At 49.4% G+C, this 24,503-nt stretch overlaps 1 protein-coding gene across 4 annotated transcripts in view; it reads left to right on the forward strand.

Moving 5' to 3' along the window:
- Positions 1-14,388: 14,388 nt before the first annotated feature.
- Positions 14,389-24,503, forward strand: part of LOC131397025 (MHC class I-like protein MILL1) — a 138,607-nt gene continuing 128,492 nt past the window's right edge. For 3 of the 4 annotated variants that reach the window (XR_009216714.1, XR_009216713.1, XM_058529644.1), the window contains exons 1-3: positions 14,389-14,549; positions 18,765-19,028; positions 19,274-19,549. Coding sequence is in view for 2 of the 4 variants with exons in the window: in XM_058529644.1 (XP_058385627.1) it covers positions 14,459-14,549; positions 18,765-19,028; positions 19,274-19,549 (631 nt within the window). In the remaining 2 variants the exon portion in view is untranslated. Of the gene's footprint in view, positions 14,550-18,764; positions 19,029-19,273; positions 19,550-20,654; positions 20,934-21,051; positions 22,601-24,503 lie in introns of those variants that run through there. The other variant, XM_058529645.1, reaches the window with a different exon arrangement.

The raw sequence follows: 24,503 nt of genomic DNA on the forward strand, positions 1-24,503 counted from the left end.
ACATGAAAAGATGCTCAAAGTCATTTTTTAAGGGAAACTCAAATCAAATTACTAAGAATTACCACTTCACACCCACTAGAATTGTGATAATTTTTTAAAATGGAAAAAAATAGTGTTAGCGAGGGTGTGGGGGAAACTGCAACCCTCACTCTTTGCTAGTGGGAAGGTGAAATGGTGCAACCACTGTGGGAACCTGTTCGTCTCTTCCTCACTAAGTGAATCATAAAATTACCATGTGAACAAACAATTCTACTCCTGGTGTAGTCTCAAAAGAATTGAAAGAGTTGTTCAATCACTTGTATATAAAAGTTCATTTTAGAGTTATTCACAAGAGTCAAAAGGTGGAAACATCACAGAAGTCCATCTATTGATTAATGGATAAACTAAAGGTGGTATATCCACATAATGAAATACTAGTTCTTGTGAGAAATGAAGTACAGATACATTACAACATGGATGAATGTTGAAAGCATTGTGATAAGCGAAAGAAACCAGACACAAAGAACTATATATTGTATGATTCTATTCATATGAAAAACTCAAAATCGGTAAATACATTGAGACAGAAATCAGATTAGTGGTCTCTAGGGGCTGGGAGGAGGGTGGAATGGGCAGGGATTGCTTAATGAGTATGGGGGTTTCTTTAGGGGTGATGAGAATATTCTGGTGATAGTTACACAACATCTTGAATGTACTAAATGCCACTGAACTGTACAATTTACAACGGTTAAAACGATAAATTTTACTTTATGTGTATTTTACCACACACGTAAAAATGAAGAGTAAAAACATTTGAATGGGGGACAGCACGGGGGGGCGGGGGTGGTGTCCGGAGAGCAGAAGGAACTGTTCACACCACTGGTGCTGACCCACTCGGTCTGTTTCATCACTTCTGTTGCTGGAATGAGACTTTCCCTGAGCGTCTTCACTTTACAGTGGGATTCTGACTCCCATCTGCTTGTGCAGAGTGGAGGCTGGTCTGGTGCAAGTAAATCTAAAACCCTTGATCTATTCGGTCCCTGAAATAACTCGTTCCTTTCTCATTGATGATCAAAAACCACACTGAATTGATTCCCAAGTGTCTTTCTTGACAGCAAAGCCCCAAAGAGCTGTGGTAAGTGCTCAGCAGAAGATGTCCAAGGTGCTGTCTGGATGTAATGGGAAGATTGACCTCAGCCTCAGGGTCCAGAGACATTTTGGGGAGGGTGACATTTAAACTGAAAGCCGGAGAGTGAATAGAATGCACGTGAAGAGAGTGGGGAGAGAGTCAGACCAGAACCGTCATGCATGAACCCTGGAACATGTGGATGTGGGGGGACCACAGACCCTGAAGTTGAGGTGCAGACAGTGAGGGGAGTGTGGGGCCTGCAGCTGGGGACATGGGGGTTGAGCCATGGGAGACATTTTGGGTTGTAATAAAGAGTTGCAATAAGTCGAGCATGATAGGAGGGTGATGAAGGGTATATAGGACACTTGGCATCCATCCCACCCACTCAGGGCCTCCCTGTCCTCAGAGGCTGGGCAGCTTCAGACGGCCTTTCCCAGAAGGCCTTGCAGCTGGGGTTCTGGATGCGTCTGAAGCTCTGAGCAGCACAGCCATGGAGTCACCAGGTGTTTCCCCAGCAGCAACCACATGTCGAGGCAATAGCTTCGAGGTGCCAAGAGGCTGCTGGGGCTGCAGCAGTGATGTTCAGATCCCTGAGTCACACAGCGGTGCTGGTCTGGGTATCATCCCTGGAGGCCAAGCCTAGAGCCTGCTCCTCCAGCGCCTCCTCTGACAAGTTGGCTCTTAACTTGTTGCCAAATTGACCTCACTCTGGTGGGACTCCAACCCACATGCAGAGGAGCTCTGAGGAGGAACACACAGGTGGGCCTCATACCCACAATCCGTCCCTTCCCTGGTGGGTCTATTTTGTTCTGAGTCGCGGATTTGAAACGAAATGGAAACAGCACAAGATTTCATTCAATGGCCAAAGAATGGAGAAGTGGGAACTAGGTTCACAAATCAACTTCTCAGCTCATGGGGCACATAAGCAGCTGTTATAAGGGGTCCAGGTTATGAAGGGGAGGAAAATTCATAGTTTTCAGGGAAATGGGCAGGCTTTTCTGGGGATCAAGCGTGCCATCTCTTTTCTTTCCTTATTTGGTCCTATCCTGCCATTGCCATGGCAACTCTAAACTGTCATGGCGCTGGTGGGTGTGTGATGTAGCGTGGTAATGCATTACAATGAGCATATAATGAGCTGCGGGGTCTATGTTAGGTCAAGGCAGCTGTCATGCTGCCTTCAACTGGTGTTACCTGGTTTCTACTATGTGTCTCAGCCTCCTCCTCCTTCCTCTCATTGTGGTTTCCTGTAAGCTAAAGAGAACATGTCCGGGGTGTTCTGAGCAGGGCTGTGGTTACTGGCTTATGGGTTGGCGGGCTGGGTAACAAACTCACTGTTTTACTTGAAGAATCCAATCAGAGCTGAGATCAGGCCAGACCATCCATTCTTTGGTCACCAGAAGTCCCTTTGCAGGGAGTAGGGATCAGTTCCTGAAATCTTGATAATGTGATTGGAGCAGAAGTGTGACACATCCTCCTCCTCAGCCAGCAGAGGAGGACCTTCTGGCTCTGGGGAGCCCCAGCCCCTCCTCCTGCATACCTGACATTCTCTCTGTACACCTGAAAGTCCACTGCATTCCTGCCTGTCCCCTGGGAGGGGCTCCCTGAGGCCAGATGGAAATAACATCCAGATGCTGACAGGAGGGATATTCAGCCAATTTATTCCCGGGGAAAAGGAGAAGCCAGTGGGGAATCTGGTAAGAGCAGGAAATGCCAGCTCCGGGGTTTCCCATCCAGGAGCCCAGCTCTGCCAGCCCCGACCAGGAGCCATGGGAACGTCGACCTGGGTCTTGTGCAGGGGAGTCTGAGAGCACAGCCTGCCCACCCTTCCTGGAGGGGCTGGGCAGGGGGTTGGAGGCCCCGGACTGGGATTCAGGAGTCCTGGGCTCTGTTCCAGCCTGTGTCACTGACCTGCAGGAGGGCCTTGGGTCAATGTCTTGCTTGGATCCAGAGAATAAAACAAATGGCTGTTGGGAAACTTACACTGACAGCCAAGAGAGCCAGAACCTTCTTTAGCCATCAGGAGAAGCAGAGTCACAACACCTAATGATGGCTTCAACCAGAACAGGCCAGGTCCTACCTCACGATCCAGGATCTCACACAGAAGACAGAGCTGTCCTCAGACAGTGGGGTCCCACAGTGTCTCTCAGTGGCTGGACCCTCCACTGGTCAGGACCCAGTGAGTTAGTGGCTCTGTGTCCACACATCTCAGGAGCAGCCACTGCCCTCCCATCAGCACAGAGCCCCCTTCCCTGTCCTGATCTTCCTCTACGTGCCTGCCCGTTGCTCACTCAGTTCCCTTGAGAGACGTGGCTGCAACCCTGCCCTGGGGAATGTGCTTTCTCCCTCACCCTGGCTGGTGTCCAGGCGTCTACTGCCCCACAGATTTTGGCAGAGGCAACCAGGCCTGTGTCCTTGCCTACCTGGAGCCATCCCAGAAAATGAACAGAATCAAGGTCATGAGAGATGATCCCTGAACTGGAAAACATGATAAGGCAGCTAAGTCTGTGGCAGTCAGCAAAGAGGGGACCAGCCCTTCCCTGGAGCGCCCCCATTCATGAGTTTACTGAGCAATGGACAAGTAGTACATCATTACGTGGCTTCCAACATTCTGGAATGGAAGCTTCCATAAGCAACCTTTGACAAGATTCTGCACAGCATACACTAATCCATTTCCTAATCTATATTTTTCAATTAAAAAAATAACATAGTTTATGACCAACTCAATTGACTCTATAACCTGCTAAAATGGTGCAATCCACAGTCTATGAAACACCGCTCTACTGTGAAGCTGCAAGAGAAGGGAAACCAGAACACAGGGGAGACGTGGGGCTGGAAGGGGAGCTGCTGTCCCCCTGCCCCATGGGAAAGAGGACATTTGGGACTCCAGCAATTGCACAAGGATTTCTGCTATGGCAGGATCTTCTCTGGTCTGCTACTCCAGGCTCAACCCTCCTCTCCACCCTCCTCACAGCTCACAGATGCAGGGATGTTCACAGACACAAATCTGAACTCTCATCCACTGGTCAGGACCCAACCATGGTGCCCAGTGCACTGAGGATAAAGTCCTGAGTCCTCCCAGAGGCTCACAAGGGACTGACCCTGCCACCCACCTCCAGTCCCCTCTCTGTGCCCTGCCCTCCACTGTGTCTGGGCTCAGCCTTAAAATCTTAGCTCAGACATCCCCTCCTCCAAGAAGCTCTCCCTGATCTCCCAAGATGAGTGATGACCCCTGTCCCAGGCTCCCACAATTCCTGGGTTTTCTGAACCCAAACCTGACCTTTCTGAGCCATCATGGACTGAGGAGAGTCTGTGATCCCCAACGATGGGAAAGGACCTGCTACTGAGTCATCACTGTGTCCTCAGGGTCACCTGCCACAGGGCTGGGCACACTGCTCATCCTCAGCTACTATTTATTGTCAGGCCCTTGCTTGTGTCATCTCTGTTAGACCAAAAGACAACGGATCAGCTGGGCCAGGTTGTCTCCATTTTCCGGGGAAGGAAACTGAGGCTCAGAGAGGCAAAGTCCCTCCCCAGGTTCGTTCTGGGAAACCCGACATGTGGGCACCAATGCCAATCCCACACCACCACCAGAGCTGGGCTGTGACGACATCTCCGTCCCCAACCAGGAGAGACCAGAGCTTGCACCGAGGACACGCACAGAGCTGACCTGGATGTTTCCCTGAATCCCCCACTTCTGCTGGATCAGGACACTGATGCGGTTCTCCACTCACAGTGAAGGATACGCTCTGTTCCTCTTTCACTGGGTCCTTGCCCTGGTTTCTGTCTGGAACGGGTGCATGTCGTGGAGGAGCTGAGTCTGGGCCTGGGCTCCAGGTGGAGGGGAGTCTCTGGAGTGAGTGTGGAGGCTCCCTCAGGGGAGCAGAGACGCAGAAGGCAGGATGTTTCCAAACACAGGGAGGCAGGTAGAGGGACACAGCTGCCCACGTGAGGAACAGGTCACCCTTCCCAGGCCCTGGGGAGAAACTTGTCCATGCAGGGGTGGGCTCTGTGCCCCCGAGGGAGGGAGTCCTGCAGGAGCTGGGGGAGGGGCCTCCCCATCCTCACTGTACAAGGTGACCCTGGTCCCACAGAACTGACCCCACAGTGTCCCTCAGGGAAGGGGATCCTTCACCTTCTATCTTCACATCCTGACTCCAAGACTGCTCTTCTCAGGGGACATTCAATCCATCTCCCTCTGAACAGCCATGTTAAGGAGTAAAGACTTCGAGAATCTACTGATGGTGTTGGAATTTCTCCTACAGAACTTCACAGATGAGTAATATTGACAATGACCTTGACCACAGCAACCAAACTCAAATGGATTATCTTACCATTCTCTCTCTCTCTCATGAACTCAGTGAAAATTGTGAGTTCTGAATGTCCTGCTCCCCACCCCTCCCCCATGTCTGACACAAAGCCTGGGGCACACGAGGTGCTAAGTGGACAGGTGCTCCTGAGGAAATGACCATTAGTGGAGAGACAGAGAAAGAGGTGGGGAGAGCACCCTGGGGGGCTGTGGGTCCCAGGGGTCCTCCAGGGCCTTTTTCCTGTTCATTCAGGAGCCACCTCAGTGTCCTCCCCACACATTCCCCTGTTCCCCAATCTCGTTCAACCTGGAATTTTCAAATGTGTAAAAACTAGTCTCTCACCTGGATGCTGTGAGCTGCCATTTAGTGAGCCCTGGGCTGGGGCTGTGAGGTCAGGGAGCTGACAGGCTCCCCGGGAGGATGTGAGGGGTTAGAATTCCAGGAGAGTGGGAATGAGGCCATCGTGCTGGGCATGAGAGGGAGGCATTTGGGGGAGAGGTTGATGTCGGGGCACCTGCTCCTGCCCCAGGGCCCAGCGTGTCTCTGCAGGCCAGGCAGGGGATCCGATGACATCACCAGCTTTACAGTAGGAGTAAAAGCACCTGCTGAGATCGGCTGATCCCCTCTCCACTCCACTGCAGCCGCCCCAGAGCCATAGCTCCCCGATGCTGCATCCTGGGTAAGGAGGATCCAAGCCCAATTCCCCTCACCTTCCACAGGCCCATAATCCCAAGACACCCAAACTCAGGTGACTAGATTCCACCCTGGACTGCTACTAGCCTTTCCCTGTGCCTCATACAGGACAGACACCCCCTCAGACCTTCCCCTGCTCCAAGCTGGGCTCTCCGAGGTGGACCCCTGGCTGCCTGCTCATCCCCACCTCATCCCTCTGCTCTCCCACGGCTCTCTCGGCCGATCTCTGCATCCTCTGTTCACACGGAGCCCCAGGTGAGTCCGGAAGGGACACTCAGAGGTGGGGTGTGTCTCCCAGAGGGCCTCAGGCTGGGAGCCCCTGCCCTGCTGCCTGGTCACACCAGCTCCGTCTCTGCCAATGTCCCCCACGGGCGCTCACCTGATGCTGTGCCAGCCACACATGACCTGTGGGGACAAGTTCTACCACCCCCTGCAGCACTGTTGCTATGACGACGCTGTGGTGCCCTTGGGCAGGACCCGGAAGTGTGGCAACTGCACCTTCAGGGTCTGCTTCGAGCAGTGCTGCCCCCGGTCACTCAGACCCCAGGAGTCCTTCGTGGTGAAGCTGAAAGGCCGAGTTGTTCCTTGACCCCGCCCCGGATGACAGGGTTTGTCGCAGGTGAGGTCCTGTCCCCTCCATGGGATTGGGGGCTGCAGGGGAGCGGGAGTCTCAGGATGGCTACTCTGTTCCCAATGCCGCCCCCTGGCCCTGCCACCTGCTCCCTTCAATCTACCTCTCCCTTTGTCTCTCCTGGTTTCTCTCTCCCTTTGTGTTTATTTCTCTCAGCCTCTTTGCTGCCCTTCTGTGTCTCTCTTTTCCACTCCTCTGCCATGTTCTGTGCATCCCTCCATCTCTGTCCACCTCTCTCTTGCTCACTCTCTCTCTCTGTCTCTTCAGTGTCGGCTGACAGAGGACCCGATGACCAGATGACTGCTGGATTCTCCTTCCTGGAGGAGCCTGGGGAGAGGGGCCTGGTGTGGACTTAGATCTGGGACGTGGAGTGGGTATTTGGAGACAGGAGACACTCAGACTCAATCGTCCTGTCTTGTTATTTCTCCTCTTTAACACTCAGCCTGAATCTGCCCTTTAATACTCAGAGTGACTAATACTCAGGTGAGTAATAATTCCTGTTCTTCAAAATTCTCTGATGGTTGTTGCTGAGGTGCATCCTGTGATCATAATAAGAACCACAAGGGCCGGTCCAGCCACAGCATTGGCTCTGGTTGGGGAAATGTCTGTGGACTCACCACAAGTAATACGGACCCAGGCGAGCGTCTGAGGCACTCCTGCCCTGTGGCATCACTATCAATAGTCTGAGACGCACAGAACACCTATTCATCAGTTGATAGACATTGGGTTGTTTCCATTGTGGGGCTACTATGAATAATTATGCTGAATATTCTAGCACAAATGAGTGTGGAGAGGTATTTCATTGTGGATTTGAGTTGCATTTCCCTAACGTCTAAACATGTTGATTGTCTTGTCATGGGTTTATTGGTTCTGTGTATGTCACATTTGGGGAAATGTCTTTAAATCCTTTGTCCATTTTTTAATTGTATTTTTGGCTTTTTATACTTGACCAGCAAGAGTTTTTATTATATGCTGGACACAATTCCCTCATCAGGTATATGATTTGCAAATGTTTTGTTTCACTTTGATGACTTTTCACTCTCTTGATGGTGTTCTTTGAAGTACAAAGTTCTCAATTTTAATGACGTCCAATTTATCTATTGCTCTATCGTTTTGGTGTCTTCTAAGGAACCATTGCCTATCTCCAGTTCGTGAAGACTTAATCCTATGTTTCTTCTATGAGTTTTATAGTTTTAGCTCTTACATTTATTTCTTTGATCCATTTTGAGTTAATTTTTAAAATGATGTGAGGTACAAGTCCACTTCATTGTTTGCATGTGGATATCCACTTGTAGAAAACACTGTTCTTTCCTCTGTTGAATTGTCTTGGCACCCTTGAATCAATTAACCATAAGAGTAAGAGTTTATTTTTGGAGTCTCAATTATATTCCGTGGAAATGTATGTCTATCCTTCTGCCAGTTCCCCACAGTCCTGATTATTGTAGCTTAGCCTTAAGTTTGGAAACCAGGATGTGTGAGTCCTCCAAGTATTTCCTTCTTTGTCAAGATTGTGTTGGCTATTCCGAGCCCCTAGTCTATCACAAATTTTAGGTTTTGGTGGTCAATTTCTGCAAAAATAGTGTTTGGGTTTTTATAAAGATTATGTGAATCTTTAGATCAATTTGGGAGAGTATTGCCATCTAAAGAATAATACGTTTTCTAATCCATCACCAAGGAAGGTCTTCTCGTTTGTTTAGTTCTTCTGGAAGAATATCTTTGGTTCATAAAAAAGTTACTTGACATTGTCCAAATAGTGCTATCTTTGTGCTATCAGGACAAAATAAGATATTCTGTCTTCTATTTTCCTGTTATGGCCAATAAAGTACTGATACGTAACCCATTGGTGATGTAAACAGTCATGATTAACTTGTCCAGGTCTGTCCTCTCGCCTGAACTTCAGTACTCAACATGCTCTGTAGTCTCCTGGTCTTTACTCCAAGGGCAGGAAGTTCTCTGTGATGACCTCCTCTCTTCCCCAGGGAGTAACCCTGCAATCCAGCTGTTAGGCTGTGCACCAGATGCTTGACTGTTCTTTGGTTCCTCTTGCCCGGTTGGCACTACTTCTCTCTAGTGGCATTAGTCCTGGTTTACTGATTCCCAGGTTGTCCAGTCCCTATAGATCCCACTGGTGGTGAGTCTTTTGACCATCAGCCCTTGTCTCCATTTCTCTTGCTCTGTATCTGGTGTGTCTACAGTGCTCCCTGCCCTCCCCTCCCCAGCCTCCCCACCCGCTGCTGGTTCCCCCTCTTCCAAGGGGACAAGGACCACACTACTCCTGCCAGTCATTTCTGGGCTGATGCAATTTTTATAGGTATAAATTTTCTCTCCCTTAATATTATTGGGCACCTGCCAACAACCTGCATTAGTATATATTCTTTCATAAAACATAATATGCCCTTGGATTGTGAGGGAATGTGCTGGAAGTCCACTCATGGCACTTAGGATAGTGAGTCCCAAGCTTACCTACAGGCTCGGGAGGATTTGGGGTGAAATCTCCAAGGTCACCATGTGCTTGTGTTTCCCTGCATCACTGTTGCCTCCTGACTGTATCTCCTTATGCTCCTCTGGGAGGAGGGAGCTGGAGTCTCTCTTTGCACAGACCTGGGGCTGAGCTCAGGTTACAGAGATGGTGGAGATCATCTGAACTTGTGCATAATGTGGCCCCTTCCTAGACATGTGCCCAAGGACGGGACACCCAGTCACCCCAGCGCCCCACGTGGTGCATCCTCCTCTCATATGGGATCTAATTTGGTTGCTCCGTCCACACAGGAAGGTGGGCTGACTCATGTACGTGGAAACTGCTCTCTGTTTTTGCTGGGTAGATTCCAGTTTTTTTGTCACAAATATTAAAGTTTTCCAGTCAGACAGTGTTGTATGGGGCACATCTGGAGTCCCAGTGTCGAGCGTGTCTGGCCCTGCCAGGGAATTTATCAGCCTCTCATTCTCTGTTCTAAAGCAGCTCCTACTTCTATTGGGTTGCGTGGTGTCTGTTTGCTGCTAGCGCTGATGCCGAGCATGTTAAGCAGGGAAAGGATGTCGTGTGAACGTCCAGGTGGTGGCCAGGAATGGCAACAGGCCATTCCTGTTGCAGGAAAAAGGAATCAGGCCTGAAACCAAAGAACACAGGAGGAGCAAAAAGCAACCTGCCCTCACCCCATCAGCAAGCAGGAGACAGGGCCTGAGGCACCGGGCAGTCCCAGTCCTGCATAGTTGACCTCTTCCCTGCACAGCCGAAATTCCTCCATGTCCCTGCCTGTCCCCTGGAGGGGCTCCCTCAGGAAGATGGAAATAATACCCCAGTGCTGCCAGGAGGAGGTTTCAGCCTATTTAGCCCCCGGGGCAAAGGGTCAGCCAATGAGAAAGGCTGTGACTGGAGGAAACACAATTTCCTTCTGTCTTTCACATTCCAGAAGCGCAGATCTCCCAGCACCACCCAGGAGCTGTGGGAACGTCTTTCTTGGGGTTTGATAGGGTGCCTGACACCAGGGCCTGCTCGCCCTTTCCAGAGGGCTGGTTCTAGGACTGATGGAGGCCACTGGCTGGGTGCTTGGTGTCTGAGTCCAGTCCAGACTGTGTCTGTCATCCACAGAGGGGCCTCCTATCAGGATCTTCCCTACACAGAGGAAACTGAGCAGAGGGAATTCAACCAATGGGGTTTCTACATCTCTTATTTCCCATGAGAACGTGAGTGTCCTCTGGTGTCTGGAGGAGACAGAGTCTCCAACACCTGGGCACATGGCTGTGGCCCTGGCAGGGCTAGTCTTTGGTGTCACAGAGTTTTAAGTGCAGTAGAGGCAGCTGACTGGTCCCTCGACAGTGACAACGAGACTGGGTAGAGCAGAGGCAGCTGGCTGTAGGATTTTTGCTGGTGGTGGTGGTGGTTTGTGGTGCCTAGTGATCCCTGCGGGATGCAGAACAGCCCTTCAAGCAGAAATGTATATGGTGATCAGGAGGAATGACATAGGAGCACTAATGTACATGAAATAAAGTTGATTACACACACAGAAGACAACAATAGGATTCCCCAAGGAGAAGGCTCAGGTTTCATCCGGAGGAAAGTGGGATCATTAGCGTTGGCTTTTATTTTTGGCTAGGAGTGGGTCAGGTCTTGTTTCTTATGGTTTGAACTTCCTGTAGGGGTGAAGGGAGGGAGCCTGCAGACTTTCAGAGCTGGCCAGGAAGTGAGGCTGAAGGGAGCGCCTGTGGCTTGAAAGCTATCAGAGAGAAACATCCAGAAGGTGTCTCCCTCTTGGTTACAGAAAGTTGAACAAGGCTATCTGTAAGGGCGTCTTCGACACTTTGAGGAGGGGCAGAGGTAGGATTTGAAACCAGGGCTGCCTGACTCCAAGGCCTCAGTGCTGTTGAGTTAGCGATCTCAGTGTCCACACATCTCAGGACCAGCCACTGCCCTCCAGCACGGCCTCTGAGCCCCTTGCCCTGTCCTGTCTCCCTCCACATTCCTGCCTCAGAGCCTGACTCAACCACCCTGAGAGACCAGGCTCCAGGCTCCAGCTGGGCTCCTCCTGCCCCAGAGACGCCAACTCCAGCCCTGCCCTGGGCACCCAGCTCCTCTCTCTGACCCTGGCTCCAGGATCAACCTCACTCTCTTCACAGCACAGACAACCAGGCTGGGTTCCAAGCCAGCCTGCAGCCTATTCAGGAAACGCCTAGAACCAAGAAAATGACAGCTGGATCCCTTCCTGGATGACATGATGGGTAGTTTAAGTCAGTGGCTCTTAGGAAAGGAGGTGAGCCCGGGGCTGGAGCCATCTCCATCCCTCTGCTTACTAACTGTTTGACTTCCACTCCCCAGGAAGAACTGATATCACAGCATCATGCGGCTTGCACACAGTCCAAAAGAAAGTTTCTTTAAACAACAATCGATAAGATTCTCTGTAGTGCACACTCTTCTATTTTCTAATCTGTTTTTTTCTTTCAAATTTTGAAACCATAACAGCTAGGAACTACTCAACTTTTTTTACAACCTAATAGAGGTTTGGAAACCACTGCTCTATCTGCAGCTGTAGGGACAGGAGGCTAAAAGAGCAGGGAGAGATGGGGCTGGGTGGGGCGTGTGCTGCCCCTACTCCCCATGGAGAGAACTCAGACGTTTAGGACTCTGGCAATTGCACAATTGTTTCTGCTACAGCAGCCTCCTGCCTGGTCTCCTGTCTCCTGTCTCAACTCCGTGTCCACCCTCCTCACAGCAGACAGACATGGGGACGTGCCACAAATCTGACTGTAACTCGACTGGAGAGTCAGGTTGCCCAGGTTCTTGGTCAGCAGCGTAAGACGGGAATTCAGACACCGACACACTGGCAACAGCAAGCAAGCAAAGATTTACTAGAAGAAAGGTCAGATACACTCCAAGTGAGGAGCTGGCACTGCCAGAGAGCACATCAGCCCCGAGTCTTGGGTTAGTTTTATTTTTATTTGGGCTGTTTAGAAGGGAATTAGCATTATGTGGTTATCTGCCAATAATGGCTTTTCCCCCACCCACACATTGGGAGGGGGAGTTCTTGATGTTCAAGGGAATTCTCAGGAACTGTCATGGCAGTCATCCCCCTCAGAAGGGGAGCTAATGCACGTGGAATTTGTATGTAAATTAAAGAAAAGTCAGTGTCCTCTAGAGGTGTACAGCAGAAGGCTTTATGTGTGCTGTTTGCGCACCCATTATTTTTATCGTCACAGTTGATGGCCTCAGACTCACTGGTGGTGTCAGGCAGGTCTCAGTTCCCCTTTATCTGCATCTTGTGGGATGCCAGCAAGACGCTTCACTGATGCAGCAAGGTCTCCAGCCACGATCCTCTGCTCATGTCTACCTACCTACCTATCTCACCACCACTTCCATTTCCTGCTTATGACGCATCCGTGGCTCCCGGTGCACTAGGATAAAATCCATAGTCCTCATGGAGCCCCACAAGGTGACCGCCCCTGCTGGCCTCTCTCCCTGCCTGCCCTCTGCCCTCCCAGTGTTCAGCCTCTCTGAAATAGTCACAGTTCTCTCCCATTCTTAAAATCTCATCTCACAAGTCCCCTCCTGCAGCTAGACACCTCTGATCTCCTCCCATCCAGCCTGTGTTCTCCACTGGACGGAAAGACTCAGAAGGACAGGGCCTGGGCCTAAGTCACCATGTGTCCCCAGCATCATCTAGCTCAGGGCAGATGCTCAGGGAATAGTGAATGAATAAATGGATGGATGGATGGATGGATGATGGATGAAAGCACTGTTTTCCACGTGTATCTGACTGGATGTTTGCATCTTCACATAGTAACTTTCCAGAATTGCTGCCTGAAGTTCTTTGCAAACCTCTTTCCCTTCCAACTGTCTCCCCCACCCCTGTGTCCTCCTCATGTGACGTTTCTGCACAGCTGTGCCCCGTGGGGCCCCCCTGCTGGGGAAGGGTCCCAGCCTCCCCTTCTGACATGAGATGCATCTCTCTCCTCCCCACCCCATCACCATGAATGTGGCCCTGAGGGACTTGGGGGGTTTCTGGGCCTGGAGGGGTCTGCCCTCAGGGGCGTCCACTTGCTCCTGTCACGTTGGTCTTGAGGCCTGAGGGCTGTGGAGGCCCCTCGAGGCTCACTGTCGGCTTCCCTGGGCTTGCAGGCCCCAGACGCCTTCCCTTCTCACCTGCACAGCGCCCCCTACTGGAGCTCTTTCACACCCCCCCAGAATCCCCTCCCCTGGGGCACCCCCACACAAACACACTCACCAAGCAACAGCATCTCTGCCACGTTCCTTCTGCAGCCTCCTCCCTGACACCCTGGCCTCCACCAGGCCCCAGACCCTCCCTCACAGCAGGATCTTGTCCCAAAGACCCTTTCCCAGGGCCCCCCAGCTGGACCTGGTGATGGTGAGACCCTCCCCACAGCAGTAGGATCTTGTCCTGGGCGAGACTGCAAGTCCCTCTGCTCACAGTCTGCCTGCCAGGCTCACTTACATGGAGGAAAAGCCTCAGCCCTGACTGGTGACCTCCCTAGGGGGCTGAGACCCTCCCACTTCCTTTACCTAGGGAAGAAAGGAGAGGAGGAGGGGCTTAGTCTGAGGGAAGGGGTGCAGGGGTAGGGAGACTGGAGTTACATAACTCAGCCTGTGGGGAAGGGGCTTCTGAGCTCCACACACAGCAGACCCCACCCTGTTGTGGGATGCGGTCTGTCCTCGGCAGGGGCAGCCACAGCTGGGCAGACACAGGGCAGGGACTCAGACGGGCCCGTGGGTGGGGGTACGGAGACCCCGAACACCCGGGACCAGACAGACTTCAGCCCCTCCGCCTCCTCAGCCAGGGGGAATCTGAGACCCTTGAGGCACAGACTTGGGGTCCTGGGCAGAGCTGATGTCGAGGTGGGGTCTTGGGGGCCTCTGGGGCTCTCCATACACCCAATCAGAGTAGGGTGGACTGGGCCGTCAGTCTTTTTCTTTTTTTTTTTTTTAAATAATTTTATTTTATTTATTTTTCCCCCAAAGCCCCAGTAGATAGTTGTATGTCATAGCTGCACATCCTTCTAGTTGCTGTATGTGGGACACGGCCTCAGCATGGCCAGAGAAGCGGGGCGTGGGTGCGCGCCTGGGATCCGCCTCCAGCAGCAGAGCGCGTGCACTTAACCGCTAAGCCACGGGGCCCGCCCCTTGGCTGTCAGTCTTTAACAAGATCGAAAACGAAAGCGGATGCTGAAAACGAATTGCTTTCAAATTGCTCACCCAGAACTCTCACAGGAATGGGGATGATTTTCCCCGGGGACCCCAGAGCCCTGAGCCACCTGCTGCTCCTGTTGCTGCTGCTGGAGGAGTCGCGGGGGTTCCCCCCTGGTGAGCGCCTGGGTGGCGGTGGGGGATGGGGGGAGTCTGGGTGCGGATGGGGGACCGGGCTTCGTGTGGGGCTGGCGGGAGGAGAGGGGGACGTTAGGACTTGTGGAGGGCGCGCTTGCAGGGGGCTCTACCGAAGGGGGCAGGAGCGTTTGAGTCGCCCGGCGGCGGAGAGAGGGGATGTGGGGAGGGTCCGGTGGGTGTCTGCAGGGTGGTGGTCTCGGCGCCGTGTTTCCTGGGACTGAGGGTCCGCAGGGGCCCGTGAGTGGGGACCTGGGAGGAGGCGGTGAGTGTTTGTAGGACCCGGAGGCGCGGGCAGGGAGGACGGTGAGGGTTCCCGAAGACACGTGGAGAGGGGGGTGGTCCTAGTGTCCCAGGAACTCCGCGGGGGGGGGGGGGGGCGATGTCTGGATGGGGTGTCCGCAGGGAGCCAGGTGAGTGCCTGGGGCCCGAGGTGGGGGACGGTGAGGGTCTCTGGGGATGGCTGGGAGGCAGGTGAGGGTCTGAAGGAGGCAGTGTGGTGGCGGGAAGTGGGGTGGGGGGCTGCGATGAAAGGAGCAGTGAGTGAGGGAAGTAGCAAGGAGCATGTAGGTGGCTACTGAGAGGGATGGTAAGTGTGTGTGTGTGTGTGTGTGTGTGTGTGTGTGTGTGTTGTGTGTCTGTGTGTGTGTGGTCCTCGTGAAGGGGGAAGGTGATCAGCAGGGAAGCTGGTATTTGGGAGCCATGGTGGGGGATGGTGAGTATCTGGGGTCCTCGGAAGGGGGCGAGTGTCTGAGGGGCTGCAGTATGGGGGTGGTAAAGGTCTGGGGAGGTGGACCCGCAGGGGGCATCAGATTTGTGCTGGCCTTATGAAACGTCTCTGGGGTGCTCTCTCGTGTTCCATCTTCTAGTACAGTTTGTATAATACCGTTTTAATCTTACACGTTTGTTAGCATTAACCAATGAAGCCATCTGAGCCTGCAGTTTTCTTGCTGGGAAATATTTAATCATGGCCTTAATTTCTTAATATTTAAGGGACTATTGACTTTTTCTTCTTATATCAGCTTTGGTAAGATGAATTTTTTTTTCTGAGAAATTTGTCCATTTTTATTGTATATAATTTTCTACTTCACTGATTTCTCCTTTTATTTTTATTATATCTTTTGACTTTTGTTATGTATTTTATGTTCCTTTTCTAATTTCTTGAGATTGAAGCTGAAAGGGTTCACTATTTAGTCTTTCTTTTTTTCTAAAATATGCATTTAAGGCTGTTACTTGTTCTCCAGTCACTACTTCAACTGCACTCCAAGGTGCGATATGTATTGTTTTCATTCTCATTCAGTTCTAAATATTTTGTAATTTCCCTTACGGTTTTTTCTTTGACCCATGGACTATATCAAGTGTGCTGTTTAATTTCCAAGCAATTGGGGGTTTTCTAGATATCTTTTTTAAAAATTGATTTCTAGCTTATTACCACAGTGGTCAGATGACATATTCCGAATGGTCTCAATCCTCTGACACTTGGTGAATCTTTCTTCATGTTTCAGGGTGTGGCTGATTTTGGCAAATGTTCCCTGTGCACATAGAAATACCGTCTGTTCCCTGTGGGTCAACCGTGTCAGGTTAATTCTGTGGTTCAGACTGTGTACCTTACGGATTTTATGTCTGCCTGTTCTCTGGTTATTGTGAGAGAGTTGTTAACATCTCTCGAAGTGGTTTGGATCTGTGTCTCCTTTTAGTTTTGCTAATTTTGCTGTATGTACTCTAAAGCTTTGTAATTGGAAACATACAGATTTATGATGGTGAAATCTCCCATTGCATGGGCCTCTCTTTACTCAAATAGTGCTTTTTGTGTTAAAACCTCCTCTGATGTTAGTAGAGCGATTCCTGCCTTCTTCTGGTTAGAGCTGACATTTATATCATTTTTCCATTATTTCCCTTCCAGTCTTCCGATGTCTGTGTGTGACTCTTATAGGCAACATAATTTGATTTTGTAACTTTTTCTTTTAACCTTTTAATATGATAACCTTATTGTTTTGCCTGGGTTTTTTAGTCCACTCACATTAATGTAATTACTGTTATGTTTGGATTTATATCCACCGTCTCGCTCTATATCTTCTATTTAGCCAATCTATTTGTTCCTTTTTATCTCTTTTTCTTTCCTTCTTTTGCGTATCTAGCTTTTTCAATACTCCATGTTTTTCTTCTATTAATTTGTTAAATGTACATCTCTTACTCTTCTCACAGTGGTCATTCTAGGGATTGTAATATGTATTAGTATTGTAGTCAAGTACTAATTATGACTTTTAACAATTCCTAGCTATTGCTAGACCTTTAAACTCATTTCCCGCCGCCCCAAACTCTCACAAAATTGTTGTCATAAACTTTAGTTGTACATATACTTTCAATTCCACAGAACATGAAAATGATTGTTCTGTTCCTTCAGTATTCCTCGGATCTACTCACACAGTTGGCCTTTGGACTTCCTGCCTGCGTTTGCTTCTTTCATTCTGGGATAACATCTCCTCTGCCTGAAGAGCTCCCATTGGCTTTTCCTTTAGTGCAGATCTGATAGCAGCGACTATGCACATTTTTTTTCTTAAATCATCTTTATTTTGACTTCCTTCCAGTATAGTATTTTTCCTGGCTATAGATTTGTAAGGTGGCGATGAGTTTATTTCAGCACTTGGAAGATGTCGTTTCATTGTGTTCTGCTTTCCATAAATTCTGTTGAGAAGTCAGCTCTGACGGTCTTATAAATTGCTCCCTAAAAGTAATGTCTTCTTTTCTCTGGGTGTTTTTCTTTTCAATGTTTCTGCCTGTCTTGGATGGTCAATATTTTGGCCATGATGTTCTCCGGTGGCTTTGTTTCTGTTTATCCCGCTTAAAGCTGAGAGCTTCCTGAACCTGGTGTTTACCTTTCATCTGTCCTGGGAAATTCTTGGCTATTATCTCTTTGAATAATAGCAGTGTTGCATTTTCTCTCTTCTCTTCTGAAACTCCAGTGTATAGATGAGAGGGTCGCACATGTCACTTATACTTAGCTTTCCCCTTTTCTCCATTCATATTTCTCTTTTCTTCTGTTTTTGTATATTCCATTTTCCCATGGTCCATCTCACTAGTTCTGTTTTTCTCTGTCTAATCTGCTGCATGTCCCATCCAATGAGTTCACAACTTCAGATATTGTGTATTTCATTTCTAGAATTCCCATTTTATTTTTGTATATTTCAGTTCTCTGTTGAAATACTCTTTACTTCCAAATATTTTGCCCATTTTCTTCCAGTTTCTTTTTTTTTTTTAAAGATTTTATTTATTTATTTTTCCCCCCAAAGCCCCAGTAGATAGTTGTGTGTCATAGCTGCACATCCTTCTAGTTGCTGTATGTGGGACGCGGCCTCAGCATGGCAGGAGAAGCAGCGCGTCAGTGCGAGCCCGGGATCCGAACCCGGGTCGCCAGCAGTGGAGCGCGCTCACTTAACCACTAAGCCACGGGGCCGGCCCTATTCTTCCAGTTTCTTAAACATGTTAATATTAAAATTTTTTTCTGCTAATACCAACATTGGAATCATTTGCAGGTCAGCTCCAGTTCTCTGGGATCTTCTCTATTTCTTGATTACCAGTCTTGTATTCCTGACTCTTTAGAGGTCAACAAATTCACGTTGAATCCTGTCCGTTACCTACATTACACCCGTCTTGGCTTCAGTTGATGTTATTTGCCGCCCAGGAAAGGTTGATTCTTTCCCTCACTTCAGCAGATACAAGGGCCTTATCACCTCAATTCAATCAGGATCCACCTGGGTCGGCACAAGGTCACAGTTCTAGGAGGATTCCACAACTGGCGCTGTGGTCTTCAGAGGTTTCAGCTGAGAGCCTGGCAGTTCTTCTTTTCTGGGTGTAGAAGACCGTGGGAAATTTCCGTTCTGCCTTTCTGAGGCTCCCAGTCTCCTGCCCTGTGCAGCTGTGATCTCAGTCATTTCTGCTTCCGTCTCTCTGCCCAAATATACTTCGGCTTTCTCTTCCACGTCTTAACTCCTCTCTAATCTCTTTCCACCCTAGTCTTTTTGCCGGACCATCTATTCCTCTCATCCTGTCCATCACAAAACACTCTGCTTGGTTCCTTGCACTCCCCTCTGGGATGCGTCAGGACACAATAGCCCGATTTAAGTAACTCAAGACAGAGGCAGTGTTAGAAACATGGAACTTGGCCATGTGAATCACCCACGTGTCCTCCTCCCTCAGGAACCCACACTCTCCGCTACGACCTCATGGCCCTGTCTCTGGACAGACCTGGGAAGCCCCAGTTCCTGGCCCTGGGGTACTTTGATGATGAGCTTTTCTTGCGCTATGATGGCGAGAGCCACAAGGCAGAGCCCCAGGGTCTAGGGATCGAAACGGACTTGGGAGCTGAGACCTGGGAGACAGAGACCAAGGACCTGAAGGAGAAGGAGCGGCAACTCAGGCAGATGCTGACAGAGGTCATGGGCCAGCAGGGGCAGGGCCGGGGTGAGTGGGGGCAGAGCCAGGGGCACGTGGGTCTGAGTCTGGTCCCTGCCCTGTTTATCCTGCAGCTGGGGGAGGGGAGGGCCCAGCAAGGCTGGAATTGCACAGAGAGGTGAGGCCCCCCTGAGACTATACCAGGTTCCTCACATTTGGGTGGAGGAGACGACATACCCCTCTGGGCGGGAGTCCTGTTGGGTGTAGAGGTTCTGGGACAGTGAGGTGACAGGTCACTGCCTGGGATGGGCCAGGCCTTCACTCCCTCCAGGCCACATTGGGCTGTGAGCTACAAGGAGACCTCAGCACTAGAGGCTTCTGGCGCTTGGGCTACAAAGGGCAGGACTTCCTCACCTTCGACTCACAGACCCTCACTTGGACGTTGGCCACGCCCTCAGCCCAGCACATCAAGAAGCTCTGGGAGACCCAAGGCCCCAGGGCTGATCTGGTTGAGACTTTCCTGCGTGTGACTTGTCCTGAACAACTCTGGAGATATTTGGCCTCCTGGAGTGGCCTCCTGGAGAATACAGGTACTCACCTGGGCGGGAGGGTCCACCCACTGAGTCTACCCCTGGTTCCTACAAGGAAGAGAACTTTCCTCTTGTTCTCTGAGTGGCTGTCCTGCACTGGCCTTGGACTAGGTGCTGAGTTCTGACTGAATTGTCGGAGAAGCACACTCATGTGGGTGGGTGAGGGGTCTCCTCTGGACACATTGCTGCTCAATCAGCTGGAGAAGCGGAGTGCCCTCAAATGTGAGCCCACATCTCAGACCTCAAGCCCCAGGCAGGCAGGAGAGGGAAACCTTTTCTCTCCAAGACCCTCATTCTCTGGGATGTTGACTTGACGGGGAGAGACATCTAGGTTTGAACTCCTTGGCGGAGGCCCTAGGATGAAGCCAACCTGGTTGGAAGCCAAGATAGAACAAAATATTCCAGCTCTGGAGCAAGGGTCACATGTTCAAAGGCAAACCATCCAGAATCATATTACCAGGGTCATTCCACTTCTGTTCTACTTTCACTTTTAGAAAAGTCCACTTTTAAGTTTCCTCTTCATCTAAGTCTTATGACATAAAATAAAACGAAAGGGTAGATACTGTGTGTGTGTGGGCGGGGGTGGTGGTGGATGAAAATACCTATAATCAACCAGAGGTCTCCAGAGGAAAGTGAGGCCCAGCACGAAAAAATCGGGCTGCAGGGCCAGCTGGCCATCCTTGTGGACAGTCCCTCCATCCCCCCGGAGCATGTGGAACCGATTCTGTTGGGAAGGAAGGAGGTACATCACCGAGGCAGGATTCTCACTCCCTGTAGACCAGAGCAGCCCCTTTGTCCCATCAGTACCTATAAATTCTTCAAAACTGTGTGCTGAGCATCCTCAGGTGGATCCGATGGCCCCTGAGAGCAGGGAGTTCATCTTCTCTCAGGCTTTCCAGGTGGGCGAGGGCCGGGGACTGTTGGAGCAACGTGGGGGCCTCCCACAGTTCTCTCTCCACTGGGGACGTAACCCCCCTGGAGGGGTGGCTGGGGTGAATGTGCATGGGTCATTTATAAGGGTTGGCTGGTTCCTGCTCTTGGTTTCCCTGCAGTGGAAGGAGGGAGCCTCCTTGGCCTCACTGAACTCTGCTTTGTCTCCCCCCAGATGCCCCGTTAGTGACTGTGACCCGCAGTAAGAACATGCTGGGCAAGGTCCTCCTGAGGTGCTGGGCTTTTAGCTTCTATCCTCGGGGTGCCATCCTGACCTGGCTTCGGGATGGGGAGCCCATGCACCAAGGCACCTTTGGGCCTGGGGTCAGCTTGCCCAGTGGGGATGGGACCTACCAGACCTGGGTGGACACTCGGGTCCTCCGTGGAGAGGAGCAGAGGTTCGCCTGCCACGTGGGACACTGCGGGCTGAACACCACGGTCCCTGCAGTCTCTGGTGAGGAGCTGGGGGAGCCCTCGGGGTCCAGGGAGCTGGAGGCAGAGTTGGTGTAGGATCCTCGTGTGAAGAAGAGCCCACTGGGTATAATCGAAGCTCATTTCATGGTGACCTCCAGGAACTCAAGGTCAGAGCGCTTCCTGTGCGGCTGCTCCTGCTGCGGCTCCTCTCGCTGTGTCCACTGTCGCTGCTGTGCTGTGTTTGGTGGTGGTCGAAGCCTAGACGAGGAAGCACACAGAGGATGTGAGAGCCCAGGAGAGAAGCACACAGGACAGTGAGGAGGACGGATCTGATTCTTCTCTGGGTGGTGAGTGGAGACAGCTCTCTTCCTGCTAAAAACAAGGCAACAGGCCCTAAATGGAGTCACTTATGCTAAGTCTCATGTCATCACCAAAGCAAGATTTCACTCAGTGACAGTTTCAGCTCTCCCAGACATGGAATCTTAAACCCCTCAACCAGGAATCTGCTCATCACTAATCAGGTCATCTGCCTGATAGACCCCAGCCATCACCTAAAGGAAGGGGAGCTTGCAATAACCAAGCTGCCTTTTTGCCTAACATAACTTCCCTGTTCCTGCTCCCTTATGCCTAAAAATCTCTTGCCTTGGACAGCTCTTCGGAGATCCTTTCTATATGCTAGACAGGATACTGCCCGGTTCATGAATCTTTGAAGGAAGCCTGTAAGATCTTTAAAATTTACTCAGTTGGATTTTGTTTTTTAACATTTCTTACCCAGGAACAGGAAAAGAATAGACAAGCCATCTTCCTGTTTACAGGATGAGGGAGACGAGGTGTGTATTACGAAAACTGGCTAAAAGACAAAAAAGATAAAGACCCAACCATTTATCCTGCCTTTCCAATTCACATAAGAACTGGACCTCAAGAGATTCACTTAGTTGAGAAAGGGAGGTTGTTTTTTGTATAGAAGTAGTCCAAATAATAAAGATAGAAAAGCAAAGGCAGAGTGACATTATTACCACTTTGTGAGCCTAATGAATGAATGGATCTCAGCCGTAACCATCCACGGCTGCCAGCCTGGCCACTTGAGAGACAGCTTGATGTGCACTTCCTGGTGGAAAGACCCTTGATGTCACTCCATCATCGATTTACTGGAAACAGGAGGCAATTGACTGGAAACAGAGAATCAAGTTCAACCACATGGTGGACAGGTCCTTGGTAAAGGCACAGTCTTTGTGGAAAATTACAGTACAAACTACCTTATTCCTTCACCAAATAAACTGTCAGGAAACAAACAAACAAAAAAAACATGGAGAGGGTACCTGAGGGTTACTGTATGTATTTAATATGATTACCTTTCCACCTTGTTATGAGAAGAAGTGAATCTTGTCAATTTGCTGTTTTCCTGTTTAACCTGAGGGGGGACTCAAGGGTCGCAAGGATTTATGAGCTTGTTTTGCAGAAGGAAAATGCCTTCAAGGAAGTTACCATCACCAGATAACCAGCCCCCAGCTGCCGTTGCTGTCCAAAAGTCAGATTTCCCAGGGGCTCATCAGGAGTGACCCCTTTGTTTCTCTGAAACTCCACCTCCCAAGCCCCTTAGCTCCATAAAACCCCCTGCTCTCTTCTCTTCTTAAGGTAGATTTGAGAGAACTTATTCTCCCACCTTCTTGTTTTGGCCAATTCGAATAAACCTTTCCCCACCTCCAAGCACTGATGTCTCAGTGTCTCAGTGATTGGCTTACTGCACATCAGGCACACAAACTTGAGATTAAGAGGTTCGGTATTAATTTTGGTGAGCCACCAGGAGTCGCATGCCTGTGGCTGGCTGGCCTCCTGGTGAAGGTTCGAGTGATCAGTGGCCCCCAGCAGCTGCCCGGGCTTCTTTGCCCAGGGGCCTTCCCCTGCTGCTCCATTCTTCCTGCTGGTGTCAGCCAGCCTCAGCAAAATGCTTACGTGGAGTGGAGAAATGCATTGGACTTGAGTCTACTTTTGATTTTGCATTTGTCAGGTGTCGGATTTTATCTTTGCGTGGGTGCATTGATCTTGTGTGCAAGTCAGCTATGAAGAACACTAAATTGACCCCTACCTCTACCCCCCTGGGTTACATTTTCCAAAATTTGGAGACTTTTAGCTACAAGCCAATGAAAAGGAAAAAGGTCATATTCTGTTATAACATCACATGGCCACAATGTTCTTAAGACTCTGGAGAAAACTGCCGGATCATGGATCCTTAAATTGGAAAATCTCTAAATTGGATAAATTTTTAGAGAGCTCTCATCATAATTGTTTTATTGGTACCTATGAAAAGACCAAATTAAAAAGGAAATACAAAAAAACAATAATGACTAGCCTTAAGTTTCTGACTCAGGCTGCAATTAAATTGAAAAAATGTAAACATATAAGTATTGATAAGATTATAAAGGTTGGAATGTTTGAGATAATTTTATATAAAGAGATTATATCAACTTTGCTTGAGTGTGCTTTCAAAATTGACATTGTATCTGGATGGGAATGCCTCCCCTACCTAATATTATAAGACTTGTGGATGAAGTCCTAATGAAAGCTATGATTGGAGGTACAAGAGTTGGTGGAATTAAGTGATTACAGCTCTTTTGCATGATTGTATTATAAATTGTATTGTGGGGATAGACATGGTGTCTCACTGGGGGAAACATTCCCCCGGTATTGATAGGGTAAAACAGCATATAAATCTGCCCTTCAGATAATGTTAATTAAGCGTACTAAAGGAAGTCAATAGAGTTGCCTGAGCCCATACAGTGTGAGATATTTTTCTACCTCCAGATGGTATGGCCTAAATTAAGAACTCTATTTAACTGGTTTAAAGTAAATGATCTTTAGTAAATGAAAGCTTGTTTAAGTTTGTTGGTTTGATTGAAATAGGCATGTCCTCATTTTCAGAGAGATTCATGGAAATGACTCTGACACTTACTCTAGAATACTGATTTCTGATGAACTTTTGGATCGTAAAACTGAACTAAGTGGGAAATTATAGAACTCTAACAGAGAAACTGATGACTTCATGAAACCACTAACAAAAGATAAAGAGTTATGGGACTAAATGAACTGATGAGGATGATTATAATTTTTATGACTTTTTTATTTGAAACATTGCTGATTTTTTAATGTTTTGTTTTTCAGATTTAAGAAAACCTTTTCCTCTTTTCTCTTAAGCTAACTATGGCTTATAGCAGTTTGCAAATTACATCTTTGTGAGCAGAATTGAACCATTTACCTTTTTCTCTCTACCTGATGCCTCCAGAAATTAGGAACTCTTAGTGAGTGACTATTCTTATACTCATGGCAATATAGTTATTTGCATAAGATCAATAAGAATCTGTTCTCCTTATAATGAGACACAATTGGAAACTCTGGTGATGTTACCAGAGCTTTGACTGCATTGTTACATTTGAGAGAAACATGCATAGACTCAGATATGACCAGATCACTAAGGGAGAAAGACTCACTTTATGAAATAAAGCCCCTTGAAAATATTGGCCTGGTACCTTGTTTACAGGGTTCCCAGAAGCCCTGCCAGGTGAGTAAAGAAGGTCACTTCCCTGACAAGTGCAAAGAACCTCAGGATATTTTG

The sequence above is a fragment of the Diceros bicornis genome, chromosome 34, assembly GCF_020826845.1.
Source record: "Diceros bicornis minor isolate mBicDic1 chromosome 34, mDicBic1.mat.cur, whole genome shotgun sequence".
Taxonomy (NCBI): Eukaryota; Metazoa; Chordata; class Mammalia; order Perissodactyla; family Rhinocerotidae; genus Diceros; species Diceros bicornis.